This window comes from Danio rerio, chromosome 23, assembly GCF_049306965.1.
Source record: "Danio rerio strain Tuebingen ecotype United States chromosome 23, GRCz12tu, whole genome shotgun sequence".
Taxonomy (NCBI): Eukaryota; Metazoa; Chordata; class Actinopteri; order Cypriniformes; family Danionidae; genus Danio; species Danio rerio.
Window position 1 is genome coordinate 44,307,911 of NC_133198.1, and position 27,351 is coordinate 44,335,261.

At 35.0% G+C, this 27,351-nt stretch overlaps 1 protein-coding gene across 8 annotated transcripts in view; it reads left to right on the forward strand.

Annotated features, from left to right (window-relative positions):
- Window positions 1-23,760, forward strand: part of reps2 (RALBP1 associated Eps domain containing 2) — a 101,360-nt gene extending 77,600 nt beyond the window's left edge. For 2 of the 8 annotated variants that reach the window (XR_012398720.1, XR_012398722.1), the window contains 5 exons: window positions 10,139-10,195; window positions 10,391-10,524; window positions 11,000-11,105; window positions 21,068-22,371; window positions 22,639-23,016. Coding sequence is in view for 5 of the 8 variants with exons in the window: in XM_005162411.6 (XP_005162468.4) it covers window positions 10,139-10,195; window positions 10,391-10,524; window positions 11,000-11,105; window positions 21,068-21,136 (366 nt within the window). In the remaining 3 variants the exon portion in view is untranslated. Of the gene's footprint in view, window positions 1-8,011; window positions 8,079-8,191; window positions 9,988-10,138; window positions 10,196-10,390; window positions 10,525-10,999; window positions 11,106-21,067 lie in introns of those variants that run through there. The other 6 variants (XM_005162411.6, XM_073939401.1, XM_073939400.1 and 3 more) reach the window with 4 other exon arrangements.
- The last annotated feature ends 3,591 nt before the right edge of the window (window positions 23,761-27,351 follow it).

Genomic DNA, 27,351 nt, shown 5'->3' on the forward strand with positions numbered 1-27,351 from the left:
ATTTTTCATTAAACCAAAACAAACCCGGTCTAAACTCCGGTGCAGAGTTGCACCTCGCTTACACACTGCTTAATAAGCAATTAATAGAGCAATAGGCAAATATCTTTACATATGAAAATTTTTTATTTTAAGGATATATATAGGATATAATAAGAATAGATATAGGATATAAATATAAAGGATTAAAATATTACAAAACATATTATTTTCTAGCCTACAAAAATATGAAAAAATCACAGCTTTTATGTCTTCTTCATCTCGGGAGGCTTTTTCAGTTCATTCATAACAATTTGCTTTTGTATAATGTTATTATTATTAGCAGTATTATTTATTTTATCCATTTTTATATTTGTTTTATTAAAAACAAGCCTAGATTTGCCCACCTGCAGGTTTTAGACCATATGGGGCACAGCATGTGTTTTAGGATATAACTCAGGTTTTTGAACACACTTCGTTATTATTGCAAGGCGTGGCGCAGTAGTCTTTTGGTAGTTTCAGCTTGGCGCAAGAGTCGTTTTGAGGCGTTGCGCTATGCTGTTTAAATAGCAAATGCATTAGTGCTCATTTGTGCGCCCATAGGCGTTCTGGTCTAAAAAGGAAGGCGTTCTGAGGAGGACCGCTGGCGTGTTGCTATTTTGAGAAACTAAAATAGATTTTTCATTAGACCAAGGGCTCTATTTTGATAGTCAATGCGCAGAGCCCAAAACGCAGGGCGCAAACGCTTTCAGGGCGTGTCAGAACGCATTTTTGCTAATTTACAGACGGGAAAATCTGCTTTGTGCCATTGCGCATGGTCTAAAAGTGTTGAGTTTATTTTCTTAATGAGTTATAGGTGTGTTAAACCAATTACAGTCTCATCTCCCATTCCCTTTAAGAGCCAGTTGCGTCGCGCCAAGAGCGCATTCGCTATTTACAGGACGCAAAGTAAGTCTAAGTGGAAAAACTGAGCATTTCACAAGCAAACAGTTAACAGTTTTTTAACAGGAAACCGTTAAACAGAGCATCTACTGCGTGAGAATGAGAGATAAATGATCTACTTTCACTTTCGCTCTTGGATAGGGAACCTTTACGCACAGACATCAATTAGTCTATAAATAATGAATTGCATTTGTTAAGCGCAAATATTCGTTTCAAAACTATTTCTAAATTCAGTTCTAATTTCCAGCAAACGAATAAATGAACAATAATAACGAAGTGTGTTCAAAAACCTGAGTTATATCCTAAAACACATGCTGTGCCCCATATGGTCTAAAACCTGCAGGTGGGCAAATCTAGGCTTGTTTTTAATAAAACAAATATAAAAATGGATAAAATAAATAATACTGCTAATAACAACGTCGATACCGTACTTCACTAAATATGTAGTACTGAAACCAGTAAAACGTGAACGCGCCTTTCCCTTCAGTTACTAGCAAAGCGCTGAGAATCACGGGACTGATCATGACACGAATAGATGACAAACACTGAGGGCCCTATCATACACCCGGCGCTGGTTACAGAAACCTGTGTGTGTACTTGTTTATGTGGTTTATGAGGACACAGAATTGTATAATGACATGGGTTTAACCTAGTTGTACTGTGGTTTATGACCAAAGCCATGTCCTCATAATTCAAAATGCTTAAAACAGGGTCTTTTGACATTCATAATTTGCCACAGGATCTCCTGTAAGGGTTGAGTTTGGGGTAGGGTCTTATAATAAGCAGTCTTTAGAGTATTAAATAGATTATGCCTATGGAGAGTCCTCATAAACCATGTATACAAGTTTGTGAGTGTGTATGTGTTCTCATGTTTCTGTGGCTGCAGGCTGGGAAGAGACGGCACTTTCCCACAGTTTAATAAGAGTATAAAGCCACAGGAGTGCAATGAAATACACACACACACACACACACACACACACACACACACACTGCTGGCTGTTCTTACCTCAGCTTACATTATATACGCACACACACACACACACACACTGTTTGGAAAGCACAGGCACCTGCACATATCTGAGCTCTGTGAAAGATAATCCTGCTGTAAGATATGAAGATATGAGCGCAGGGCGGCTGATCAGATGTTCATAACTCTGCTGATCCTCCGTCCTTCATCTTTATGGCCTTTTTACCCCTTCATAGCTTCTGTAAAGCGCTGAGAAGAAACACGACCGCGGCGGCACATTCATTTCTCAGAGTTGTGGGAGTTATAGCTGTAAATCTGACAAGCACATTTCCAAAATCGAGCGTTTCGAAGACATTGTTGGCACAAACTTTCTTTTAGCTGTGTTGGTATGTTATTCGTGGTTTAAAGTATTTAATTTAGTGGCAAAAGTAAATGTAATGTTTGTTAATATAACTATTTATTAAAGATAAAATATCTAGTAGGGGCGACGCAGTGGCGCAGTAGGCAGTGCTGTCGCCTCACAGCAAGAAGGTCGCTGGTTCTAGAATCGCCTGGGTCAGTTGGCGTTTCTATGTGGAGTTGGCATGTTCTCAGGATTTCCTCCGGGTTCCGGTTTCCCCCACAGTCCAAAGACATGCGGTACAGGTGAATTGGGTAAGCTCAATTGTCCATAGTGTATGAGTGTGAATGAGTGTGTATGGATGTTTCCCCAGAAACCAGAAGGGCATCCTCTGCATAAAGCATGTGCTGGATAAGTTGGCCGTTCATTCCGCTGTGGCGACCCCGGATTAATAAAGCCGAAAAGAAAACAAATGAATGAATGAAAATCCCTAATATAGATCGTTATTTAGTATTGGTTGTTTTGGGACTGGGTTCAATTTCATAGTGGCAAAAGTAATCGTAGTGTTTGTTAATCTAAATATTTATTAAAAATGAAATCTCTTATAGATGAGTTAAGCATAAGAGCATCTCTGAACACACAACACGTTGAACCTCGAGGCAGATGGGCTCCAACCCGGTACTAGTAAGATGTATCTAATAAAGTGGCCAGTGAGTGTATATACTATACATGTATAATAAATCAAAATATTGGTGCTTTACCATGTTTCTGTATTCAATCAAATAAATATGAAGGGCATTAATATTATGTTGATCAATTTAATGCATTTTGAATATTTTTTTAAAGCCTTAAATAAAATTAATTAAATTAGTAAGGAGAAGTTGGACGCTTTTTGTGTTCAAAAATAAAAAATGAATAGAATAATTGTAATAAATAGGAAGTTGTTAATTGAATTTTAATTTTACAAAACAAAATGTACAAAAAGACACATATACATATGATTCATATGTTTATTTTTATGTTAATTATATTCAAATCAAATTAAATCAAAAAACTTTTTTTGTCACATCATCAGCAGCACGTGTGCTATGATGATTAAAAAGCTTTGGTGCTGGCTCCAGACAGTACAAATTACAGTGCAAATACAGCGACAGAGCAAAATACAGACAGTGCAAATAAAATTACAGTGCAAATACAACAACAGTGCAAAAAAAAAACAGACAGTGCAAAATACAGACAGTGCAAAAATATAAAATGACAGTTCAAATACAACGACAATGTGAAATTGACAGCGATATGTACAATGAATAGGTGTCCACATAGTTGTAATATTATTATATATAAGACATATAATTTCGTAATAACATAAAATTAATACAAAAATGACTGGCCTTTTGTTTAAAAATAAATTCAATTAAAATTTATTTAATTTTATTTTAAACATAAAGACACATATACATATATAAATTTTACATAAATTAATATGTATTATATAATAATATATAAAAAAAATTGTATTAACACAAAATTAATGTAAAGATGACTGGCATTTATGTTTAAAACTACATTAAAGTACAATTAATTTTATTTAATACATTTTTTATTTTAAATGAAAATACACATATACTGTACATATAATTTTATATGTAAAACTATATAATTATATATAAAGCATATAATATTGTATTAATACAAAGATGACTGGCCTTTATGCTTAAAAAGATAAGTTATAAAATAAATGAAATTAAAAGAAAATTAATTAATTAAATTTTTTAAACATAAAGACACATATACAAATAATTTATATGTAAAATGATATAATTATTTATAACACATAATTTTATGAACATAAAATTAAAACAAAGATGACTAGCCTTTGTCTAAAATCAAATTAAAATCTATGTAAGTTTATTTTTAATTTTAATTTAAACATAAAGCCACATATATATATATATATATATATAATTTATTTGTAAGATTATATTGTTATATATAAAACATCATTTTCTATTAACGCAAAATTAATACAAAGATGACTGTTTAAAACAAATGACATTTAATTAACTGGTATTTATTTTTTATTTTATTATTTAATTTCATTTTATTTTAAACAAAAAGGCCAGTCCTCTTTTTATAATTTTTTTGTCCTTATTACTTTTTTGTATGTTATTAAATGTTAATAAACATTATTATTATTATTATTATTATTAGTGAAATAGCTTAATACAAAATGCAAACTGAAGGTGGCGCTGTTGTTAACACAAATAGCCGTATTCATGTGTCAACAAGTTTTCACTGACCAGTTTTGACCATTTGACCCAGCCCAACAAAGCAGACGTCATCATTCCTCTTTCCTCTCTCGCAGGTGTTATTTCAGTTTCTCTTCTCCTTTTTCAATACGTCTGAATTGTCATTATTTTAATAGTCTGCGCTGGTGTAATAGTCAGTTTTACAGGCATCAGTGGGCACCGTTAGCTTCACGCCATCGTGTCGCACTCATAACTCTCCTGCGTTTTCGGCTAATAACTCCTTCATGCCGCAGCAAATCAAACCGCTTTATGACTTTCCAGATAAATTTATGGCCTCGCAATCGGGCCTGTTTCTGCTATTACTTTTCATTGTGTCATAAAGAACAGATTCCCGGTGCCACAGACCACTCTTATCCAACACACTGCATTTTTTTATGAAGTGATTGAATGTTTAAACACTGATGGAGTGCCCGAGTGTCTTTACATTTTTTTTTTTTTACATATACATGAACTTCCTTGTCCCGTTTTTGACTGCTATGCCATCGTAATTTTTTTATAAATAAATTAATAAATAAATATTATAAAAAGTAACATGTAACAGTCAAAACCATAGCAAACTTTATCAAGTAGGACAATCATGTTAAAACAGAAAAATCAAGGAAAATTATGATAATAAAGTACAATTTTAATAAAATAAATAAATATATATGAATTAAAAGTTGCTCAAGCTTCACAACAAGCAGCACTTCAAGCTATTCACAGTCATGGTCCATGTTTTTGACTTCAGAAATACTTGTAATAACTTAATTTGTAATAACTTATTCAGTTTTGGTAAATACAAACAACAAAATAAAAACTGCACAAGATAGTTCTGCTTCTCTCTGAGACGTGATCAATAATGAAAGTCATCTATTGTAATGTTAAAGCATTTTTACAATGAACTTTTAGCATATTAAACCTCAGCTTTGACAAAATGTTCAACTAAAATCACAAACAAAATTATATATATGTATATATAAATATACAGTTAAAGTCAGAGTTATTAGCCCCCCTGAATTATCTGCCCCCCTGTTTATTTTTTCCCCCAATTTCTGTTTAACAGAGAGATTTTTTCAACACATTTCTAAACATAATAGATTTAATAGTTCAATTCTAATAACTGATTTATTTTTTCTTTGCCATGATGAGAGTAAATAATATTTGATTAATAATATTTTTCAAGACACTCCTATACAGTTTAAAGTGACATTTAAAGGCTTCACTAGGTTAATTTGGTTAACTAGGCAGGTTAGGGTAATTAGGCAAGTTATTGTATAACGATGGTTTGTTCTGTAGACTATCAAAAAAAATTAGCTTACAGGGGCTAATCATTTTGTCCTTAAAATGGTGTTTAAAAAAATTAGTAACTGCTTTTATTCTAGCCGAAATAAAACAAATAAGACTTTCTGTAGAAGAAAAAAGACATACTGTGAAAATGTCCTTGCTCTGTTAAACATCATTTGGGAAATGTTTAAAAAAAAAAAAAAAAAATATATATATATATATATATATATATATATTATATATATTTCTTTTTTCTTTTTTTAATATATATTATTATTATTATAATTATTATTATTATTTTATTAGTTTTTTATCCTTGGCTTTTGTTTTCCATGATTTTTCAAATGTACTACTTTTATAAGAGAGGCTGGAAAATTGTGAATCATTTATTGTATTAAAATTATTATTATTCTGAGTTGAGTGCTTTGGTCAGTTTATTATTTACCTAATAAATAACAAGTATTTTTTAATTTGAGCAAATTTTAAAAATTATTTTTACTATCATTATTGAGATAGATGGATGGATCTAAAATGTTTTCTTTAGGACTGTACGCACGCATTTTTCCTACATTCTACATTTCTTTATTCAGAATTTAAAACACTATTCTCATTAATTTATTCATTCAGTTTCTTGTCGGCTTAGTCCCTTTTTATTAATGCGGGGTCGTCACAGCGGAATGAACCGCCAACTTATCTAGCACATTTTTACGCAGCGGATGCTCTTCCAGCAGCAACCCATCTCTGGGAAACATCCACACACACATTCACACACACATTCATACACTAAGGACAATTTAGCCTACCCAATTCACCTGTACCGCATGTCTTTGGACTGTGAGGGAAACTGGAGCACCCGGAGGAAACCCATGTGAATGCAGGGAGAACATGCAAACTCCACACAGAAACCCCAACTGAGCCGAGGCTTGAAACAGCGACCCAGCGACCTTCTTGCTGTGAGACGACAGCACTACCTACTGCGCCACTGCTTTGCCCAACACTAATCTCATAATATTATAATACTGCAATATAAAGCTCACATTTTAAATTCATATTTATAACTAAATACTTCAGTAGTAAAACAGTATGATCAGCAAAAATAAATGTACATTGTAAAAGAATATCTGTTAAATAACCGATTCAATATTTTGTGTTTTCGGTTAATTTATGCTCGAGATTGGCGTTATGGGTCCTTGATCTCTGCTCTTTTGATGTTAAAAATCAACTCTACAGTTTAACAAAGTGACTTTTATTGACATTTTAGTCAGAAATAATGTAATGTATACGTAATAATAGAGAAATAAATCTGTAAAATAACTGAAAATGTACAGGCAGTTCATTACAAGATGTTTTCAGTGTAATATTAAACACAAACCCAGACAATACAGCACTTTAAACTATTAAAAAATGTTCATAAAAGGTACTTTTTCTAACTTTTCAAGGTTAAAAGTTGTTAAAAAAAAGATCAAGGTCCTATAATGCAATTCAAAAGCAGAAATAAATGAAAAATAAAAATTGAATAAATAAATAAATTGAAAAATAAAAATATGAATCGCACAAAAAAGGGAAAACTGCTATTTTTAGATATTTTTACAGCATAGGAAATATGTATATTATGTTACCAGCAGATAAACTAATCCAGCAAAATTAGTTCTTAAAATGTCACTAAAATCTAACCCTCTCTTTAAGATCTCAAAACTCAGGGCTTCTGATAGTACTCAAAAAACAAAGTTCACTAAAGGAGGTCGAGCCTTCTCATGTATGGCTCCTGAAATCTGCAATAGCCTTCCTGATAATGTCAGAGGCTCAGACACACTCTCTCAGTTCAAAACTAGATTATCTTTTTAATAACAGTGCATCACATAACTGCAGGATGCTCCATGCAGGTGAGTGGGCTTGACAAACCACTAAAATACAGTATTTTAACCTCATAATTAAATGCCTATGTTAAAATACAATATATTAGTGGAATAACTGCAAAAAGGTAAATTTTTTAGAATGAGATGCACCATGTGGAAATATGATGTTTGAGCCACACATGATGAACTGAACTGCAGTGTGTGGATTCCAGCAGCATTGTAAGCCAGAGTCTGTTTATTGATGGATGTGGACGCATGAACGTCCGCCAGCTTCAGGGAGAGCTGTGTAATTCACTTTCAAGAGCGAGGGTAGAATTTAATGCGCCTTTCACTTCTTTTTCTGTGCCCACTTCCTCAGTTTGAGAGACTCGGAAATTAGCTTTTGGAAACACGAGAGGGAAAATGCAGACTTGAGGAAGTCTCTGGTATTTGTCTTTCTTCTCTCTTCTTACACTTAAAGTGGCCCTATTATGCAGGTATTTAGTTTAGTTTGTGTTCTACAAGAGTGTTACTTTCATTCATTTTCTTGTTGGCTTAGTCCCTTTATTAATCCGGGGTCGCCACAGCGGAATGAACCGTCCAGTAACTTCTTATGCAGCGGAGGCCCTTCCAGCCGCAACCCATCTCTGGGAAACATCCACACACAATCACACACACACTCATACACTACGGACAATTTAGCCTACCCAATTTACCTGTACCACATGTCTTTGGACTGTGGGGGAAACCGGAGCACCCGGAGGACACCCACGTGAAGGCATCCACACAGAAACGCCAACTTAGCCAAGGTTCGAACCAGCGACCCAGCGACCTTCTTGCTGTGAGGAGACAGCACTACCTACTGCGCCACTGCCTCGCCCTACAAACGCCCTAAAAACACTTTCAATGTATGGTCACACTTTACAATACAGTTTTTATTAGTTAAAGGAATATACATTTTTAGATATAGACTCATTTTACAGCTTCCCAAAGTTTAAGCCGTTTAGCTGATCTCCGGGTTTGGCGGAAGCACTTTTAGCTTAGCTTAGCATAGATCATTAAATCGGATTAGACCATTAGCGTCTCACTCAAAAATGACTAAAGAGTTTTGAAACTTAACTCTTGTGTAGTTACGTTGTAGATGTTATGCAGTTATTAAGTTTTAACTTGGTTAATTAGGTTAATTAGGCAAGCCATTGGACAAGTTTTTTTGATCTGTAACAAATCGAACAAAAATACTTCTTGTAAGGGTTAATAATACTGAACGTTTAAATAATGTTTTAGTTCCAAACCAAACTATGTAAGACTTTCTCCAAAAGACAAATGCAATAGGAAATACTGTAAAAAAAATTTCCTTGCTCTAATTAACTTGGAAAATATTTGAAAAAAAAAAAAATTTTCACAATTGGACTAATAATTTTGTCTTTAGCTCTATATGTTTACTTAAAGGGGACCTATGATGCAAAATCACTCTTATAAAGAGTTTAAACAGTTGTGTACAAATAATTGTAAAAATATACTATTTCTATTTTTATAATCAGACTGTATATAAACAATCTGCAGAAACACTTTGATTGACATTCTCCCTTTGTACGTGTCATCAGAGGGAGAAAGCCCCGCCCACTAGTGACCATCTCTCCCTCATCGTAGAACGTTAGTCTGGTTTCTGAATCTCCACTATGCTGGCATAGGCATTTGTAGCTCCGCCTTCTTTTGAAAAGACCGCAACCTCATTTGAATTTAAAGCGACAGTAAATGTATAACATTCAACATTATCTGTAATGTTATATAAATGCACTATGATCACACTCCACAATACCAAATAACTGTGGAATCATTAGGATAATTAGTACTAGACCCTTAAAAATGTACCAAACATCTTCATTAGACCTATTATTTATCTTTCGAACACTCTTTTTCCATACAGCATAAGTCAGCATAAATTATTAGCCCCCTGTATATTTTTCTCCCAATTTCTATATTGGGAAAAATATTTTAGCACATTTCTAAACGTAAAATTTTTCAATAATTAATTTCTAAAAAATGATTTATTTTATTTTTGTCTGATGACAGGACATAATACTTTGCTGGATATTTTTCAAGTACTAGTATTCAGCTTAAAGTGACAATAAAAGGGTTAACTAGGTTCATTGGGCAAGGTAATTAGGCAAGTCATTGTATAACAGTGGCTTGGTCTGTAGACAATTGGGAAAATATATATTGTTTAAGAGACTAAGAATATTGACCTAAAAAAGGTTATAACAAAATTAAAACTGCTTTTATTCTAGCCGAAATAAAACAAGTAAGACTTTCTTCAGAAGAAAAAAAAATATTACAGGAAATACTGTGAAAAATCATTTGGGAAATATGAAAAAAGAAAAAAAATCACAGAAGGGGCGAATAATTCAGACTTTCAGACTGAAACATCATGGGATGGGATTAATAATCAATGTCACACATTTGCTTTGTAAATCTATCACTGAACTGAACTATCATTGTCTTCCAGCAGGAGAGCGGTGTGAGAGCAGGTCTGAGCACAGAGGATCTGCTGCCTCCCAAATCAGTAAGATCAAATCAAACCGTCCCATTAAACAGCACCAAACACTTTATGTTAGCCCCTTTAAAACAGTCACATATCGCACCCACTGCATCTTCTGCTTATCTTCCGTAATAATGTTTTTAGGACATCTTTTATTTACCCATATGAACGTTTCTCTTCAAGTCTTGTCTCTCTTTTAACATGTAAACTTCTTACCAGGATTGTTCGTTGGTACACCAGGGCCACGCCCCTCAGAAGCCAATGCGGAGAAAACTCCACCCAGAAAGTCAGAGTGCCACGCCCCCATTGACCACGCCCTACTCTGCTGCCACACTCACCAAACCTACACAGAGGTCCTTTATCCTGTCTGTCTGTCTGTCTGTCTGTCTGTCTGTCTGTCTGTCAAAACAACAACTTTTGACAATTAATTTTGTAAAAGAGATTAATTCTTTAAGTTTATAACTATAATTGTGTGTATGTATGTATGTATATATATATATATATATATATATATATATATATATATATATATATATATATATATATATATATATATATATATATATATATATATATAGCTTAAATTATTTATAAATAAACAAAATAAATAAAAGTAAATGTGTAACATTATACTTTATAATAACATAATAGTAATTACTGGTATATAACAGTGGCAATTTTCTTATTAGCTGACATTATTTTAGAAGGTTTCTTATGTTTAAAATCAAGTAAATATAGAAATAGATTATTTTAATAAATAATAAATTATTATTATTATTATTATCATGATGAGGATGATGCTATTTTTCCCACTTGCTGTGGTTTCAGGCCTCCACCCAAACAGAAGAGAGAGATCCAGATGGCCATCAGGAAGAACCGAGAAACCAACGCAGTCCTGACGCGCCTCAACAGTGAACTACAGCAACAGCTAAAGGTGATTCAGACATCCATGACCAGTTCTTACACATGCTTATCCCAAAAGCACATGTAAGGACTTGGCAACTGGCCCCATTGAATTATAAGTGTTGATGTGGTCAAAACACAAAGTGACTGTTAGACCTTCATAGTCAATTATTACAGTTATACTTAAAGCTGGGCGGTATGACAAAAGTCTCATATCATGAAATAGCACCATTTCTGTAAATTCAGTGTATTAATAATTTAAATATATTGATTACATTTAAAGTAAATGACTTTTTATTAGATTTCTAATCTATCTATCTATCTATCTATCTATCTATCTATCTATCTATCTATCTATCTATCTATCTATCTATCTATCTGTCTGTCTGTCTGTCTGTCTGTCTGTCTGTCTGTCTGTCTGTCTGTCTGTCTGTCTGTCTGTCTGTCTGTCTGTCTGTCTGTCTATCTATCTATCTATCTATCTATCTATCTATCTATCTATCTATCTATCTATCTATCTATCTATCTATCTATCTATCTATCTATCTATCTATCTATCTATTAGGGATGAAACAATACAGTTAGCCGACGGTTCAATACATACCTCGGTTTTTTAACACGGTTTTCAGTTCGGTTATTATGGCTTGACACGTGTTTTTTTTATTCTATAGGCAATAGGAACAGTTAGAGATTAATGAGAAAAAAATAAAAACAATTTATTGCAATACTCATTTAGTTTTACTTAAAAGCCAAGAAAAGTACAGTAGTTCCTAGTGTATTGTATAAAAAATGAACACTGAAATCTCACAGCTGCTGGTAGCCCATGTACAAACTGGGGAACACATAAAATCCTACACCTTGAAAATAAACATACATGTGAAGTTATTAAAGATAAATTGGCCATGTCAAATAAACATATTTCTACTTACATTAATAAACCATCTTAATAATCTCAGTGCTGAAAAAATGTGAGACTGTAGTCTGTAACGCGGATCGAGTGCTTTTATAAAATGACAAAATCCCACATCTCCAATTACTGAAAACAGCTGTAAATCTTTAGCAATAAACAGCCGCACTGCCTTTGTTATTTTATGTGTCTCTCGGAACCAGTTAGGTATGTTTGCTTGAAAGATTCAGCGAGGGATTGTTGCTATTTGGAGGACTTTATTACCTTCTCTGCTATCCTGCCTTCAGACAGTGGTATTGCTGGGTGATGGCGCTGCAGATGTGCAGTCATGGTTATACGTGTAAAACAATGCTCGCACACAGTTATTTCTTGTTTACCGTTTTTTCTTTTATTGGCATTATACTTACCAGCAAAACCGAAATGTCCTCACACCGGCAACAATTAACAATTATCAATTAACAATTGAAAGACGCCGGCGCATTCTCGTACTGTTGCCTCACTTTGCCAGCGCTTGCCAAGTTAAAGTGTGGAATGATGGTCAAGCGCCGCCCATCTATCTATCTATCTATCTATCTATCTATCTATCTATCTATCTATCTATCTATCTATCTATCTATCTATCTATCTATCTATCTATCTATCTATCTATCTATCTATCTATCTATCTATCTATCTATCTATCCGTCCATCCATCCATCCATCCATCCATCCATCCATCCATCCATCCATCTGCCTGCCTGCCTGCCTGTCTGTCTATCTATCCATTCATTCTACCTTCTGTTCATCCATTGACCCATCAATCTGTCCATCTATCAATCAATCAATCTATCTGTCCGTTCATCCATCTATCTATTTGTCTGTTCATTCATCCATCTTTCCATCCATCCAACCATCCATCCATCCATCCATCCATCCATCTATTCATCTGTAAAAGAATGGCAGTGCTCAAAAGATTTAATAAATACCTTTATTAAAATGCAGTAACAACAATAATAATAAACATGTTATAAATATAATATAAATGTAGATGTAAATATATAGATATAATATAAATAAAAATATATTTTGTGATTTTTTTTTTCTTTTTTAATTATCTCCTAAATTATTTTTAACAGAGCAAGGAAATTTTCACAGTATGTCTGATAATATTTTTTCTTCTGGAGGAACTTTTACTTGTTTTATTTCTGCTAAAAATAAAAGCAGTTTTTAATTTTTTAAAACCCATTTTAAGGTCAAAATTATTAGTCCCTTTAAGGTATTTTTTTCCAACTGTCTACAGAACAAACCATCGTTATACAATAACTTGCCTAATTACCCTAACCTGCCTAGTTAACCTAATTAACCAAGTTAAGCCTTAAAATATCTATCTAGTCAAATATTATTTACTGTCATCATGGCAAAGATTTAAAAAAATTATTAAAGTATAAAAGTTATTAGAAATGAGTTATTAAAACTATTATATTTAGAAATTGTGGGGAAAAAAATAAACAAACAGGGGGGCTAATAATTCTGTCTTCAACTGTATATTTTATATATATATAATGTGCTCAAAACATGCCTGGAACTACTTTAGCTGAAAATAACTGCACACACCTTCATTTTCATCAGCCAATCAGAATCGAGCATACAGCAGCATAGTGTAATCATAAATAAACACCCCCCGCGGCTGCTAAAAATGCATTCTCACATGGTCTGGAGATTGAAGCTCTTCTGTTCGCACATACTTGGTTTTCTAATGGCCAGCGCATACTATTCCTGAAGAGCCCTATTCAGAGTCATCAGATATCTCTGCTAGTCTCCAATCAGACACATGCTGCTTTTAAATATACACACAGACGAGTTGTGTTACGCTGAAGAGTTACTGAGTGATCCTCAGATTATTCAGAGATCCACTTAATGATCACACACACACTCATGGTCTGGCTTTCTGAAAATACAAGCTTGGCCTTGGTTCAAGCAGTTGTCTTCTTTAAAATAGTGCATTCTACAGCAGGTGTTTGTGTATGTGTGTGTGTTTGAAATGATGGTAAGATATTTCTCATGAGCATCAGAATGTGCTTGGAAATGCATTTTACAACTACACAAAAAAAAATCCAACTAACATGTTTTTAACTTGGTTTAAAATTGTAAGTTAGGTGGACATGTGCTTTCTTCACTTATAAGAACTGTTTAACTGTATATAAGACTTGATTAGAGGAGATTAACATTTAGATTTTTTCATTTGAGTGTTCACAGCAGTGAGAGTGGAAAAAGAGAGTGAAAGAATGATGTGGGAAATGAAAAGTGAAAGACGTTTGCTCATGAACGACCATTGGCATATCGGGTTGCATGGCATGCTGGGAACTGATGACCTGCAGAGCTTCACTCTGTCAAAACTCTTACTTTAGGAAGATTTTTTTTTGTCCACTAGTTTCAGACATAGTTTTGAAAAGATTTATTTGAATTGTTCTGCATTTTACCAGTTTTCAAGAAATATATAGTTCATTTTCATGTAGTAATTAAAACGCATTTAAGATGAAAACAACATTTCTAAAAGTTTAACCGAAATTCAAATAAGATTGGAAAATACTAAAATAAAAAATTGTTAATATATTCATTATATATATGTATTGTAGTTAATAATAGTTTGAATTATTTTTATTATATGAATTGATTATTATTTATTAATAACTTTATATGATATATACCTCTAATTATATATTATATATACCTCTTTCCTTGTAAATGAGCATTTTTATCAGGCTCCTCTGATTAGGTTTAGAAGTTTTATTTTATATGTAATGATAAGTTGTTTAGCTATAAAAAATATCAATATCAAAATATCGCTATATATATATAAATACTGTACTATTTGAAGATGCATTAATTTAATACATTTATTCAATCAAAATAATTAATATTAAATTGTTTATAAATAATTCAATTAAAATGTTCTCTGATATCTACACAGTAGCTGTGTGGCTTCTGTCAGTTCAAAATTTTCTCCAGAAATGGTTTTAAATGCTCTTTAATTAACCCAGTTTATCAGAATGTCTTTATTGACCATATTTGGAAGGTTTGTGAATATTAATAAGCTCCACTATAATGCTTTCACAGCTCAGTACTTGCTCTCTCTTTTTTACACACACTCAGCATGATTTAATCATAAGTGCAAAATATGGTTATTAGTACATAAAATACCTTTTTTTCAAATCTATTACTTTAGAAAATTCTTTGTTTTTTAACAAGGTACATTTACATTAAAACAGAAATTAATTAAATCTTAACAATCTGTTGTCATTTCTAATATTTAGGATTTAATGTAAGTAGAACAATGTTTTATACATTATATTTATCTATTTAAAAATAGCTTACATTAGCAAATAAAACACAAGGTTGGCCTACTGGGCAAAAAGGAGATGCCTCTCAAACAATTTTAGAAGCTGTCATTTATTCATTCTCACCATACTTTAAGGTCCTGGTCGGTCTCTTGTTTATCCTCATAGCATCCACGTGGGAGAAAAGAACAGCATCTTAACTCTGTCTTTTGTAAAACAGTGTTGGCGTTTATTATAGTAAATCAGATTCATTCAAAGCAGCGTCACTGCGCAAAAATACATTATGAATGCATGCTACACTTCCGACTGTACATTGTTTTCTTTTTCTTATAATGTAGAGAGTTTTTGGGTAAAGGACGTTTTCATTTGCCATTCACTGACAGTCGGACAGGCTCATGCAGTTCTTTAAAAAGTAAAATCGAAAGCGAAATAAAACAGTCTTCTCATAAAAGTCGGCTGATCAGCACGCTGCTACATTAAAAACATATGTTTCGATTCGCGTCTTCTGATTGGTTCTTGGGATATAGCGGCTTTTACTGTCAAAGGCAGGTGGCATTTAGAGGCTTTTGCCAACAAACTATATATATTTATAGTGTTTTGGGACATATATGAAATATATATATAACATAATAGTTTTAATAACTAATTTCTAATAACTGAATTATTTAATCTTTGTCATGATGACAGTAAATAATATTCATTCATTCATTTTCTTGTTGGCTTAGTCCCTTTATTAATCTAGGGTCACGACAGCTGAATGAACCGCCAACTTATCCAGCACATTTTTACACAGCGGATGCCCTTCCAGCCGCAACCCATTTCTGGGAAACATTCAAACACACACACACACACTCATACACTACGGACAATTTAGCCTACCCAAATCACCTGTACCGCATGTCTTTGGACTGTGGGGGAAATGGGAGCACCCGGAGGAAACCCACGCGAACGCAGGGAGAACTTGCTAACTCCACACAGAAACGCCAACTGAGCCGAGGCTCGAACCAGTGACCCAGCAACCTTCTTGCTGTGAGGCGACAGCACTATCTTCTGCGCCACTGCCAGTAAATAATATTTGACTAGATATTTTTCAAGACACTCCTATACAGCTGAAAGTGACATTTAAAGGCTTAACTATGTTAATTAGGTTAACTAGGCAGGTTAGGGTAATTAGGCAAGTTATTGTATAACAATGGTTTGTTCTGTAGACCAGGGGTTTTCAAAGTGTGAGGCGCGCCTCCCCTGGGGGGCGCCAGAGCATGTCAGGGGAGGCGCGGGAAAAATATAATATAATAAAAATATAATTATTAAGTTAAATTATTGTATGTATTTTTTATTATATTTAAACGTTTATTATATGCCTGCTAATACAATGGGTCGGTTTCTGAGACCCACCCCGATTCAAAGCTGTAATGAAGTTCACGGCCCTTTGGCCGCCGGGAAGGAGGCGGAGAACCGAAGCAGTTTTAAAGTGATTTATTAATGACAGTGACGGCAGCTCCGTCTAAACCAAAACAAACGGACGGCAGCTCCTCACGGAGACTGCCGTCAAACTGAAAGCAAAAGTAAAATATGTCCGGGTCCGGTCCTCTCTCGGCTTCCTCTGACCTTGTTCCTCCTTTTATGATCCAGAGCTCCTTCCGTGGGATCTGAGGCAGGTGCTTACGCGTTGGCCTCACTCCGTTCCCACGGCGCTCGGCCACGCCCCCTCGCCACAAAAGCCTTCAAGTTCAGGGCTTAAACCCAAAAGACAACGATATGATGATCAGTATTTGAGTTTATGATTTACGTGGACAGGACCAGCTGATCAACCACGACCTTTATGTGTGGTTTGTCAAAATATTTTGGCTAATGACAGCATGAGACCCACTAAACTTCCACTGTTTTGATTGGGATGGACAGTTCTATTCATATTGAACCATCATCCTAGTTTTAAAAACATTATATTAAAATACTTGTTATTACTCTGTAAATAATTGCACTTTCATGCAAATGATGATAAAAGTAAGTTAACAGTCTGGCATCTGTCAGTGTCTTTATATATACTGTATATATATATATATATATATATATATATATATATATATATATATATATATATATATATATATATATATATATGTATATATATATATATATATATATATATATATATATGTATATGTATGTGTGTGTGTGTGCGTGCGTGCGTGCGTGCGTGCGTGCGTGCGTGCGTGCCAGTTTGGGAGGAGGGGGGCGCCAATGGATAAGTTGTGTCAAAAGGGAGGCCCACTGTCTTAGACTTTGAAAAACCCTGCTGTAGACTATCGGGAAAAAATATAGCTTAAAGTGGCTAATAATGTTGATCTTAAAATGGTTCTTAAAAAAATTGCTGCTTTTATTCTTGCCGAAATGAAACAAACAAGACTTTCTCCAGAAGTCACTTTTGAGAAAGATTTGATTAAAAGAGATCTGTAAGTGGCATAATCATTTATTCTGAGCTCTTTACATTTATAGCATTTGTTTTATTTAAAAAAATTTAAAATCAAGGAATAATTCAAAATTGCCTAAAACTTTTGTACACCGTAAAAACAGTTGAGTTGACTTTACTTTAAAAAAGTGAGTAAACCCATTGCCTTGATATTAAGTAGATGAACTACAGTATGTGCATATTTAAAAAATATTAAGTTAAGTGACCTTTACAGTTTTAAGTTACAACGAATCAACTTGCAATGGATTTACTATCATAATAATCACTTTTTACAGTGTGAAAATGCACAACATTTAGTGAGTTTTAACTCTGACACGATGTATAAGGTGTCAGATACACTGATACAGAGTCTGTCTGTATTGTTCTGGAAGACACATGATAGATGGGACTTTACTGACAAATGAAGACAGGTAGAAATTAGCGTTTCTGAGGCATCTGCGAGTGTCGGACCAGCCGCTTTGATCCTGTCTGTCTGATGTCATCTGCAGGTCATGACCTTGGGTCACCGTGTCTAGTAGTGGCATTCCTCATTTAACAAATGTCTGTGTGTTTACTGACATGTGTTCAGTCAGGAGCAGCTTATTAGTGCTAAGCCAAGTGTCGCTAGTATAGACCCTCAACTAGTGTTCTCAAAAACATCAATATTTCAATAGATATCAATACTACACTTTTTAAAGGTATCATATAGTGCATTGATTTAAAAACTTAAATTGTTCTTGTATATATATACATAGCAACTATGTATATACGCACATTTATTACCCCAGAATATCAGAATCTTTATTGACCATATTTGGAAGGATAGTGAATATTAATAACTATGACGCTCTCGCAGCTCATTACCTTCTTTTTCTTTCTTTCTCTCTCTCTTGTCAGAAATATCAATATTTCGATATATATCGATACGGTACTATTTGAAGATGCATTAATTTTAAAAAAGTTAAAATGTTCTCTGATATCTACACAGTAGCTATGTGGCTTCTGTCAGTTCAAAATTTTCTCCAGAAATGGTTTTAAATGCTCTTTAATTAACCCAATTTATCAGAATGTCTTTATTGACCATATTTGGAAGGGTTGTGAATATTATTCAGCACCACTATAATGCTTTTACAGCCCAGTACTTGCTCTCTCTAAAAAGGAAAACACAGATGTTCAGTATAGTATACCGACATGTATTTGCTTTCATTCTATAACACTGGACTCATAATACTTCAGCAGTGTAACACACAAATCTGTTAAGACTTAGCAATTATCCTAGCAAATACATAACAAAATTTTATCATTGTGGTATTTAGTTCTAATGTGCAAAAAGCACTCAAAAAGTGCAGTCAAAATTATTATTCAGGAGCAGCCACTGTCGCTAGCCCTATAGCCCCTATTCACAAGACAGTGAGGACACTTTTCAACTAGTGTTGTCAAAAACATTGATATTTCGATACATATCGATAATAAGATATTTTAAGATGCCATATAGCGCATTGATTCGATTAGTTAAATTGTTCTTTGATATCTACATAGTAGGCACGGGGCTTAGGTCAGTTTAAAGTTTCTCCAGGAATGGTTTTATGTGCTTATGCATTACCACAGAATATCTGAATGTCTTTATTGACCATATTTGGAAGGGTATTGAATATTAGTGAGCTCCACATTGTAGCTCTCGCAGCTCAGCCCTTGTTTTGTCACTCTCTTTCTCTTTCACAGTCACACACACGCACACACAAAGCAAAGTTGTACTCAGAAGTGCAAAATACGGTAAACAGGGAAACACAATTCATATAAAGGAGCAGCTTATTAGTGCTAAGTCAAGTGTTGCTAATATTATAAACCCTTTCACAAGATGATAAGGACAAGTTTAAACTAGTGTTGTCAAAAATATTGATATTTTGACATACATCCATACTGTACTGTTTAAAGGTTCCAAATAGCGCATTGATTTGAAATTGTTGATATATACATAGTGACTATGGGGCTTAGGTTAGTTTAAAATATCTCCAGAAATGGTTTTATATGCACATTTATTAGACCATAATATCAGAATGTCTTTATTGACCATATTTAGAAGGGTCGTGAATCTTAATGAGCTCCACTATAATGCTCTCACACCTCAGTACTTGGTCTCTCTCTCTCTCTCTCTCTCTCTCTCTCTCTCTCTCTCTCTCTCAAACACACACAGCATGATGTACTCAGAAGTGCAAAATATGGTAAACAGAAATGCAAGTGTTTAGTATAGTATATCGACATTTATTTGCATTAATTGTATAACACTGGACTCATAGTACTCCAACAGTGTAACACACAAATCTGTTAAAACTTACCAACTATCCTAGCAAATACATAGCAACATGTTATCATTGTGGTGTTGATTTTTGCATGTGCAAACATCACCAAAAAGTGCAGTCTAAATTTTATTCTGGAGCAGCTTTTTAGTGCTAAGCCACTGTCGCTAACCCTATAGCACCTTTTCACAAGACAGTGAGGACACTTTTCAACTAGTGTTGTCAAAAACATTGATATTTCGATACATAACGATAATAAAATAATTTAATATGCCATATAGCGCATTGCTCTAGAATCAGAAGGTCTATATTGACCCTATTTGGAAGGGTGGTGAATATTATGAGCTCCACTCTGATGCAGCTCTCTATGTTTGCTTTCAGCCAAGAAAATGTGGTTATGCATGTCATTCCTAATTTTGCCACTTAAATCTCTACAGCTAACAAAGGTAATCTCTGTCACAGTTATTCGAGCATTAGCTAACAAGACAAAAATGTCAAAAATGGTCACAAACCATGTTGAATTAGGTACTATTGTGCTAAACATTAGTGTAATGCAGTATTAAAGTCATTGAAGATTCAGTCTTTCACACTCATCGATCAGGTCAGCACACACACCTAGAGGTAAACAGGGAAACACACATGTTCAGTGTATCGGTATGTACTTGCGTTGTTTATTCAACACTAGACTCATAATACTCTTACAGTGTAACACACTACATAGCAACATATTATAATTGTGGAGTTGAGTTCTGCATGTGCAAACAGCACCCAAAAAGTGCAGTCAAAATTCTTCTTCTTTATCTTTCATAGGCGCTTCAGGAGATGTGGATTTGGATGAATGTGTATCAGATCTTTTGCTTTTTGGCTCTTTATTTTGCATTGATAATGAGTGCAGGATATGATATCATGCAGGCCTGAAGGACAGTTTGAAATGAAATCAAGCTTAATTTGATCAAGTTGAGCTTCGCTTATCTCAGATCATCAGTTCAACTCTGTCCCTCTTCTCTTCTGCTTTTTCGTAAGGTTGTTCACGGCGAGCGGCTCACTCTGGAGACCCAGCTGGAGTCCATGCGGCCTGTGGCGTCAACCTGATCAGCACACACAAAACACACACACATACTTGTATATATGGTTTACGAGGACTCTCCTTAAGTGTATTGTATTTTATAATTTAAAAATTGCTTACAAAGTGTCCTAACTACATGCGATGCAACAAAATTCCAGCGACAAGCCAAACTACCAAACACGTCAAGACAGACAAATTCAAATACAGAGCCATTCAGAATCCCAGAGTAGAGCACTGCACTTCCAGCCAAATGGTAGGGTTATAATCGAATGAATGCATATTAAGTTAGGAATAAAGAACATTCAGGAGGTTGATATAGCAGAATAAAGCTTGACAGGTTTTTAAGAAGATTGAAGGGCTTTCTTCTGCAAAAACAACCATCCCTAATGTATTTATTTCACGCTTATTAAATGGCTACTTGCAACAAATTTAGACACAAAACATTGTTCTCAGCTGCGATAGTTAATCGGTAATATTCTTTAATTAAATGCAAATTAAAAGAGCTGAAATGCTAACTTGGCCATTATTCAGTCACAAGTCGATGTCAAACAGTAAAAAACGCAAGGCTATCAGAAATAAAACCAGCTAAATGGGCCATACACTAACCTACATATTATTTGTTTACAAGATGGCACCTAACAGTTAAAAATGCAAACCTATCAGAAATTAAACCAGCTCAATGGAGCATACACTAACCTACATATTATTCATTTACAAGACGGCACCTAACAATCAAAAATGCAAAGCTATCAGAGATGAAGCCAGTTAAATGGAACATACACTAACCTACATATTATTTGTTTACAAGAAGCCGCCTTACAGACAAAAATGCAAAGCTATCAAAAATGAAACCAGCTAAATGGAGCATACGCTAGCCTACATATTATTTGTTTACAAGATGGCACCAAACAGTTAAAAATGCAAGGCTATCAGAAATGAAACCAGATAAATGGAGCATACACTAACCTACATATTATTTGTTTACAAGATAGCACCTAACAGTTAAAAATGCAAAGCTATCAGAAATGAAACCAGCTCAATGGAGCATACACTAACCTACATATTATTCCTTTACAAAACGGCACCTAACAGTCAAAAATGCAAAGCTATCAGAGATGAAGCCAGTTAAATGGAGCATACACTAACCTACATATTATTCGTTTACAAGAAGCCGCCTTACAGACAAAAATGCAAAGCTATCAAAAATGAAACCAGCTAAATGGAGCATACACTAACCTACATATTATTTGTTTACAAGATGGCACCTAACAGTTAAAAATGCAAAGCCATCAGAAATGAAACCAGATAAATGGAGCATACACTAACCTACATATTATTTGTTTACAAGATAGCACCTAACAGTTAAAAATGCAAAGCTATCAGAAATGAAACCAGCTCAATGGAGCATACACTAACCTACATATTATTCCTTTACAAAATGGCACCTAACAGTCAAAAATGCAAAGCTATCAGAGATGAAGCCAGTTAAATGGAGCATACACTAACCTACATATTACTTTACATGAAGCCGCCTTACAGACAAAAATGCAAAGCTATCAAAAATTAAACCAGCTAAATGGAGCATACGCTAGCCTACATATTATTTGTTTACAAGATGGCACCTAACAGTTAAAAATACAAACCTATCAGAAATTAAACCAGCTCAATGGAGCATACACTAACCTACATATTATTCCTTTACAAAACGACACCTAACAGTCAAAAATGCAAAGCTATCAGAGATGAAGCCAGTTAAATGGAGCATACACTAACCTACATATTATTCGTTTACTAGAAGCCACCCTACAGTCAAAAATGCAAATCTATCAGAAATGAAACAAGCTAAATGGAGCATACACTAACCTACAAATTATTCATTTACAAGATGGCACCTAACAGTCAAAAATGCAAACCTATCAGAAACAAAATCAGCTAAATGGAGCATACACTAACCTACATATTATTCATTTACAAGAGGGCACCTAACAGTCAAAAACCACTGCATGACAGAAAAGCAGATACATATGAATGTGGATGCAAGTATATGGATTTGATTGAATTCACTGATAGTCAAGGTGATTCAAAGTTCCCGGATAAGCCTGCGTTATTTAGTGGTTGTTATCTTGGTACAGTATTCCAGACAGCCTTGTAACTAACACATTTATTATTAATAAAAGTTCATGCTGCTTGAGTCACAGTTAAACTCACATTAGTAACATTTGACACTGAATAAAGCACATAATCAGTACCTGAGGTGATTTTTGTCATAGTAGTTTATGCTGTTACTTTTAATGCCTCATTCACAATAGCAGTGACTTTGTAGCTGCCTGTCACTCTGGGTGGCGACTTGCTGCAAACCCAGGTCTGTGTAGGTATATACAGCACAGATACAACCAGCCTCTGAGCGAGCTGAGTGGGGATCACGTAGGCTCTACTGGTGCTCCTACTGGTTGTCGTTTAAGAAAGTCGCGCTTCATTTGCATAAAGTTAAAGGATTCTCAACTTTGTCACGTTGCTCGACTCGCCAACGGTTGCTGTCACTCGCGTAGACAGAGTTCGCCGGAAGTAGCTCGATCTTCATTGAAATAAATGGTCGCTTGTCGCTTTTCCGCTGTGAGCCGCTCATAGTGTGAATGAGGCTTTACATGGAGAGAAAGCTTGTATTGTGTGTCGCAGCATTGCGTCCAAGTGTAGTTGGGACACAGTGTAACCCAACTCTGTAACCCAACCCCCACAGGAAACACGTGGTAATTTTGTATGCTAAAAAAGCCTGTTAAGTATAAATGTTAAGCGTTTTGAATTACAACACGATGTAATTCACGATGAGGTTTATGAGGACACAAGGCATGTCCTCATAAACCACCTTAATGTAAGTAAGCGCTGTCTATTTATATGGCCATACACCCAAAGCACTTCACAATTATGTGGGGGTCTCTCCACACCACTTCCAGTGTGCAGCATCGACTTGGATGATGCGATGGCAATGACAGGACAACGGCGCCAGTGCGCTCACCACACATAGTAGTTTATGCTGTTGTTCTGCTGCGGCATTGCAGAAATAGAATTGCAATTGAAATAGAATGGCATTGCAGGCTTCTCTCTAATCAAACACTGAGAGTCTCAAAAATCCTTTAGTAAGAGGAACTACTTTTTTTTGCCATTCATTCAGATCTGCAGCTGACATCAGAACAGCAGAAACCGTTGCTCACAAACTAGGGATGGGAAGATTAACCGATATGTATCGATACGCGGTCATGCGCGTGCACGATGCGAGTGCATCGGTAGAGCAGCAGAGGATGAATGAAATTTTGGAAGCAAATCGAGATGCATCGGTTTTTGCGAGATGCATCGATTTTTCCGAGATACAGCTTATATTTTTAATATAGAATGTATTTTTTTTATTTATTAACAAGTGTTGTCAACCTGTTTTTGGCGCATAATTTAATCGACCTACATAAAGTATGCATTAGCAACGGACTTGCGGATGTGCACACACTACAACTCAGTGTATCAGGTGTGCGGATGAAGCTAGTGGAGCGCCCTCAGAAAGCGCGAGAAGCAAAACAAACATTTTATTCCCCACTGAGTTTTAAATCTAAAGTATGGCAAGCAACATTATGGATTTAAGGATGGACGACATGACAGGACAGATGCAATTTGCAAAATGTGCCGCGCATCTGTAAAATACGCGGGCAGTACGAGTAATCTGATATCTCACTTGAAGCGGCGCCACGGTGTTGTTGTGAAAGCATCTTCCAGTGTTTCTGCATCCCCGGCTTTCGTACTGCTTCAACCAGCTCCAAAAGTGGTGAGAAAAGCATTGCAAGTTTTTTCCATGCGCAACAGTTCTGCTCGCTCTACGCCAATAACGAATGCTATTGCATTGTTCATCTGCAAAGATATTCAGCCTAGTGTCACGGAGAACGAAGGTTTTAAACACCTCCTCCTGTTAATTTTTATTTAATAATAATAATAATAATATTAATAATAATAATGATAAAAATAATTGGGTGTCACGGTGGCACAGTGGGTAGTTTGACCACCTCACAGCAAGAAGATTGCTGGTTTGTTATATTTTTATTAGCCTGTTGTTTACAGTGACAGTGATGTTTCAAAGCAGCATAACACTGCTAGTTCACCTTAAGTTTTGAATAATCAGTGGCAAAAAATATCTTTGTAAAACTTGTTTTCATAGTTGAAAAGTTAAATCACAATTCTTGTTGTGCAATGCTAATTTATTTATGTTGAAAGAGTGCAAATATATACATATTTTTTAATATATATTGCACTTATACATTCTGTTTATCTTGAAAATACTTAAATAATATGTGCTATATGTTCTAAAATGGCCCTCTACTGTTAACTGACACTCTGGCTCTGAGAGAAGAGCCAGTTTGTAAAAAAAAGTCTTGGTTTTGCTTGGTTTATAAATAATCAAACTCATTCAATGGCACAGCATCCTCTTTCACATCATCTCATAAACTTGATCTAATTAGTTAGTGCTGAAATATCGCATCGTATCGTGATATGGGTGTGAATCGTATCGTGTCGCATCGCAATATGTCACAAATGTATCGCTAATATATCGGATCGTATTCTTTGAATCGAGATGCGTATCGGATCGGCATTATAGCTTAGATGCCCAACCCTATCACAAACACATCACTTTGAAGCTAGTATTTGAATGATTCTCTAGGGTAATGTCTAAAGTGATGACAAAACAGGTAAATTTTGCTCACATTTTAAGATTATAAGTCTGAACCGCTTGAAATGCCATCAGTCTACAGAGATTCCACAGGATTTCTCTGTTGCAATCGGGAGATCCAAATAATTAACCTCGAAAACGCCAAATTTTAAAAATTTTGTAAAAATTTTGTAAAAGCCAATGGAGGAAATTTGGCCAGGACACCCGGGTTACACCTCTACTCTTTACGTAAAGAAGTGCCATGAGATTTTTAATGACCACAGAGAGTCAGGACCTCAGTTTAACGTCTGAAAGACTGACTGTATAGTGTCTCCTTCACTATAATGGGGCATTAGGACTCACACAGACCACAGGTTGAGCGCCCCCTGCTGGCCTCACTATCATCACTTCCAACAGCAACCTAGTTTCCCCATGTGGTCTCCCATCCAGGTACTGACCAGGCTCAGCCCTGCTTAGCTTCAGTGAGTGACCGGTCTTGGGCTGCAGGGTGATAAGGTTGTGGCATATTATTGTAAAACAACTAGCTCAAACCCATGTTGTAATACAATTAACGTGTCCTCGTAAACCACATAAACAAGTACACACACACACATACATCAGGCTTCTCTCTCATACTGTGAGCTTGAACTCAATCTCATTACAGGACTCTTACTTTCAGTGACCAAACACTCGGACGCCACAAACACTGTGTCTAAAGCATAGGAAGAGGATTGACCTCCACTGGAGAATTCCGGGATGTTTGTTTTGTCGAAAAACTGTTTCTGTTCTGTCCATTTGAGTGTGTATTTTTGTATGCTCTTGCTGTTTCTTACAGCAGAATAGTATGAACACAACTGTTTATCATGACGGCCAATACACAGGAAAAGCTTCAGTGTTCAGCTTCGTTCCAACAAATGGGCAATCACTTTATAGTTTCTGCATTTGATTCTCTTATGTTTCGTTCTTTTACGTACATTTAAATACGTTCCTATTTTTAAGGTTGATCCTAATCCGACAAGAATAAGCTTACACGAGTGAATCTCATTATTAACATTTATTTGAAGTCATATTTCACCCTCATTGTGGTAGTTATAATCATAGTAATAAGCTATAGCCAGGGCCAGAGGGAATCTGCGGACGTTTTTTGCTATTTCTGCTGAGAATTTTGGTAAAAATCTGCAGATTTCTGCGGAATTATTTTGGGAGTATCCAGCGGAGTATCATAACTAAAACCTTAATATATTAAATAAAAAGTAATAAACTAATGAATATAAACTGAATAAATTAAGATTTACACATTTACTCAAGTAAATAAACATAATTAATAATGGGCTAAAAATCTCCAGAAATCTGCGGAAAATCTGCGGAATTCTGCACGCGCAGATTCCGTGTGGGCCTTGCTATAGCGTTAGTAGATATATGAGCAATACAACACAAGTAGCAATGCGATATGGCTGTACATCAGCACTGGTGGGAGGCGTGCATTGGCTCTAAGCCACAGGTCGAGTGCCTTAGTGCCCTACCAGTGGCTGTATACTATTGCTACTTGTGATATTG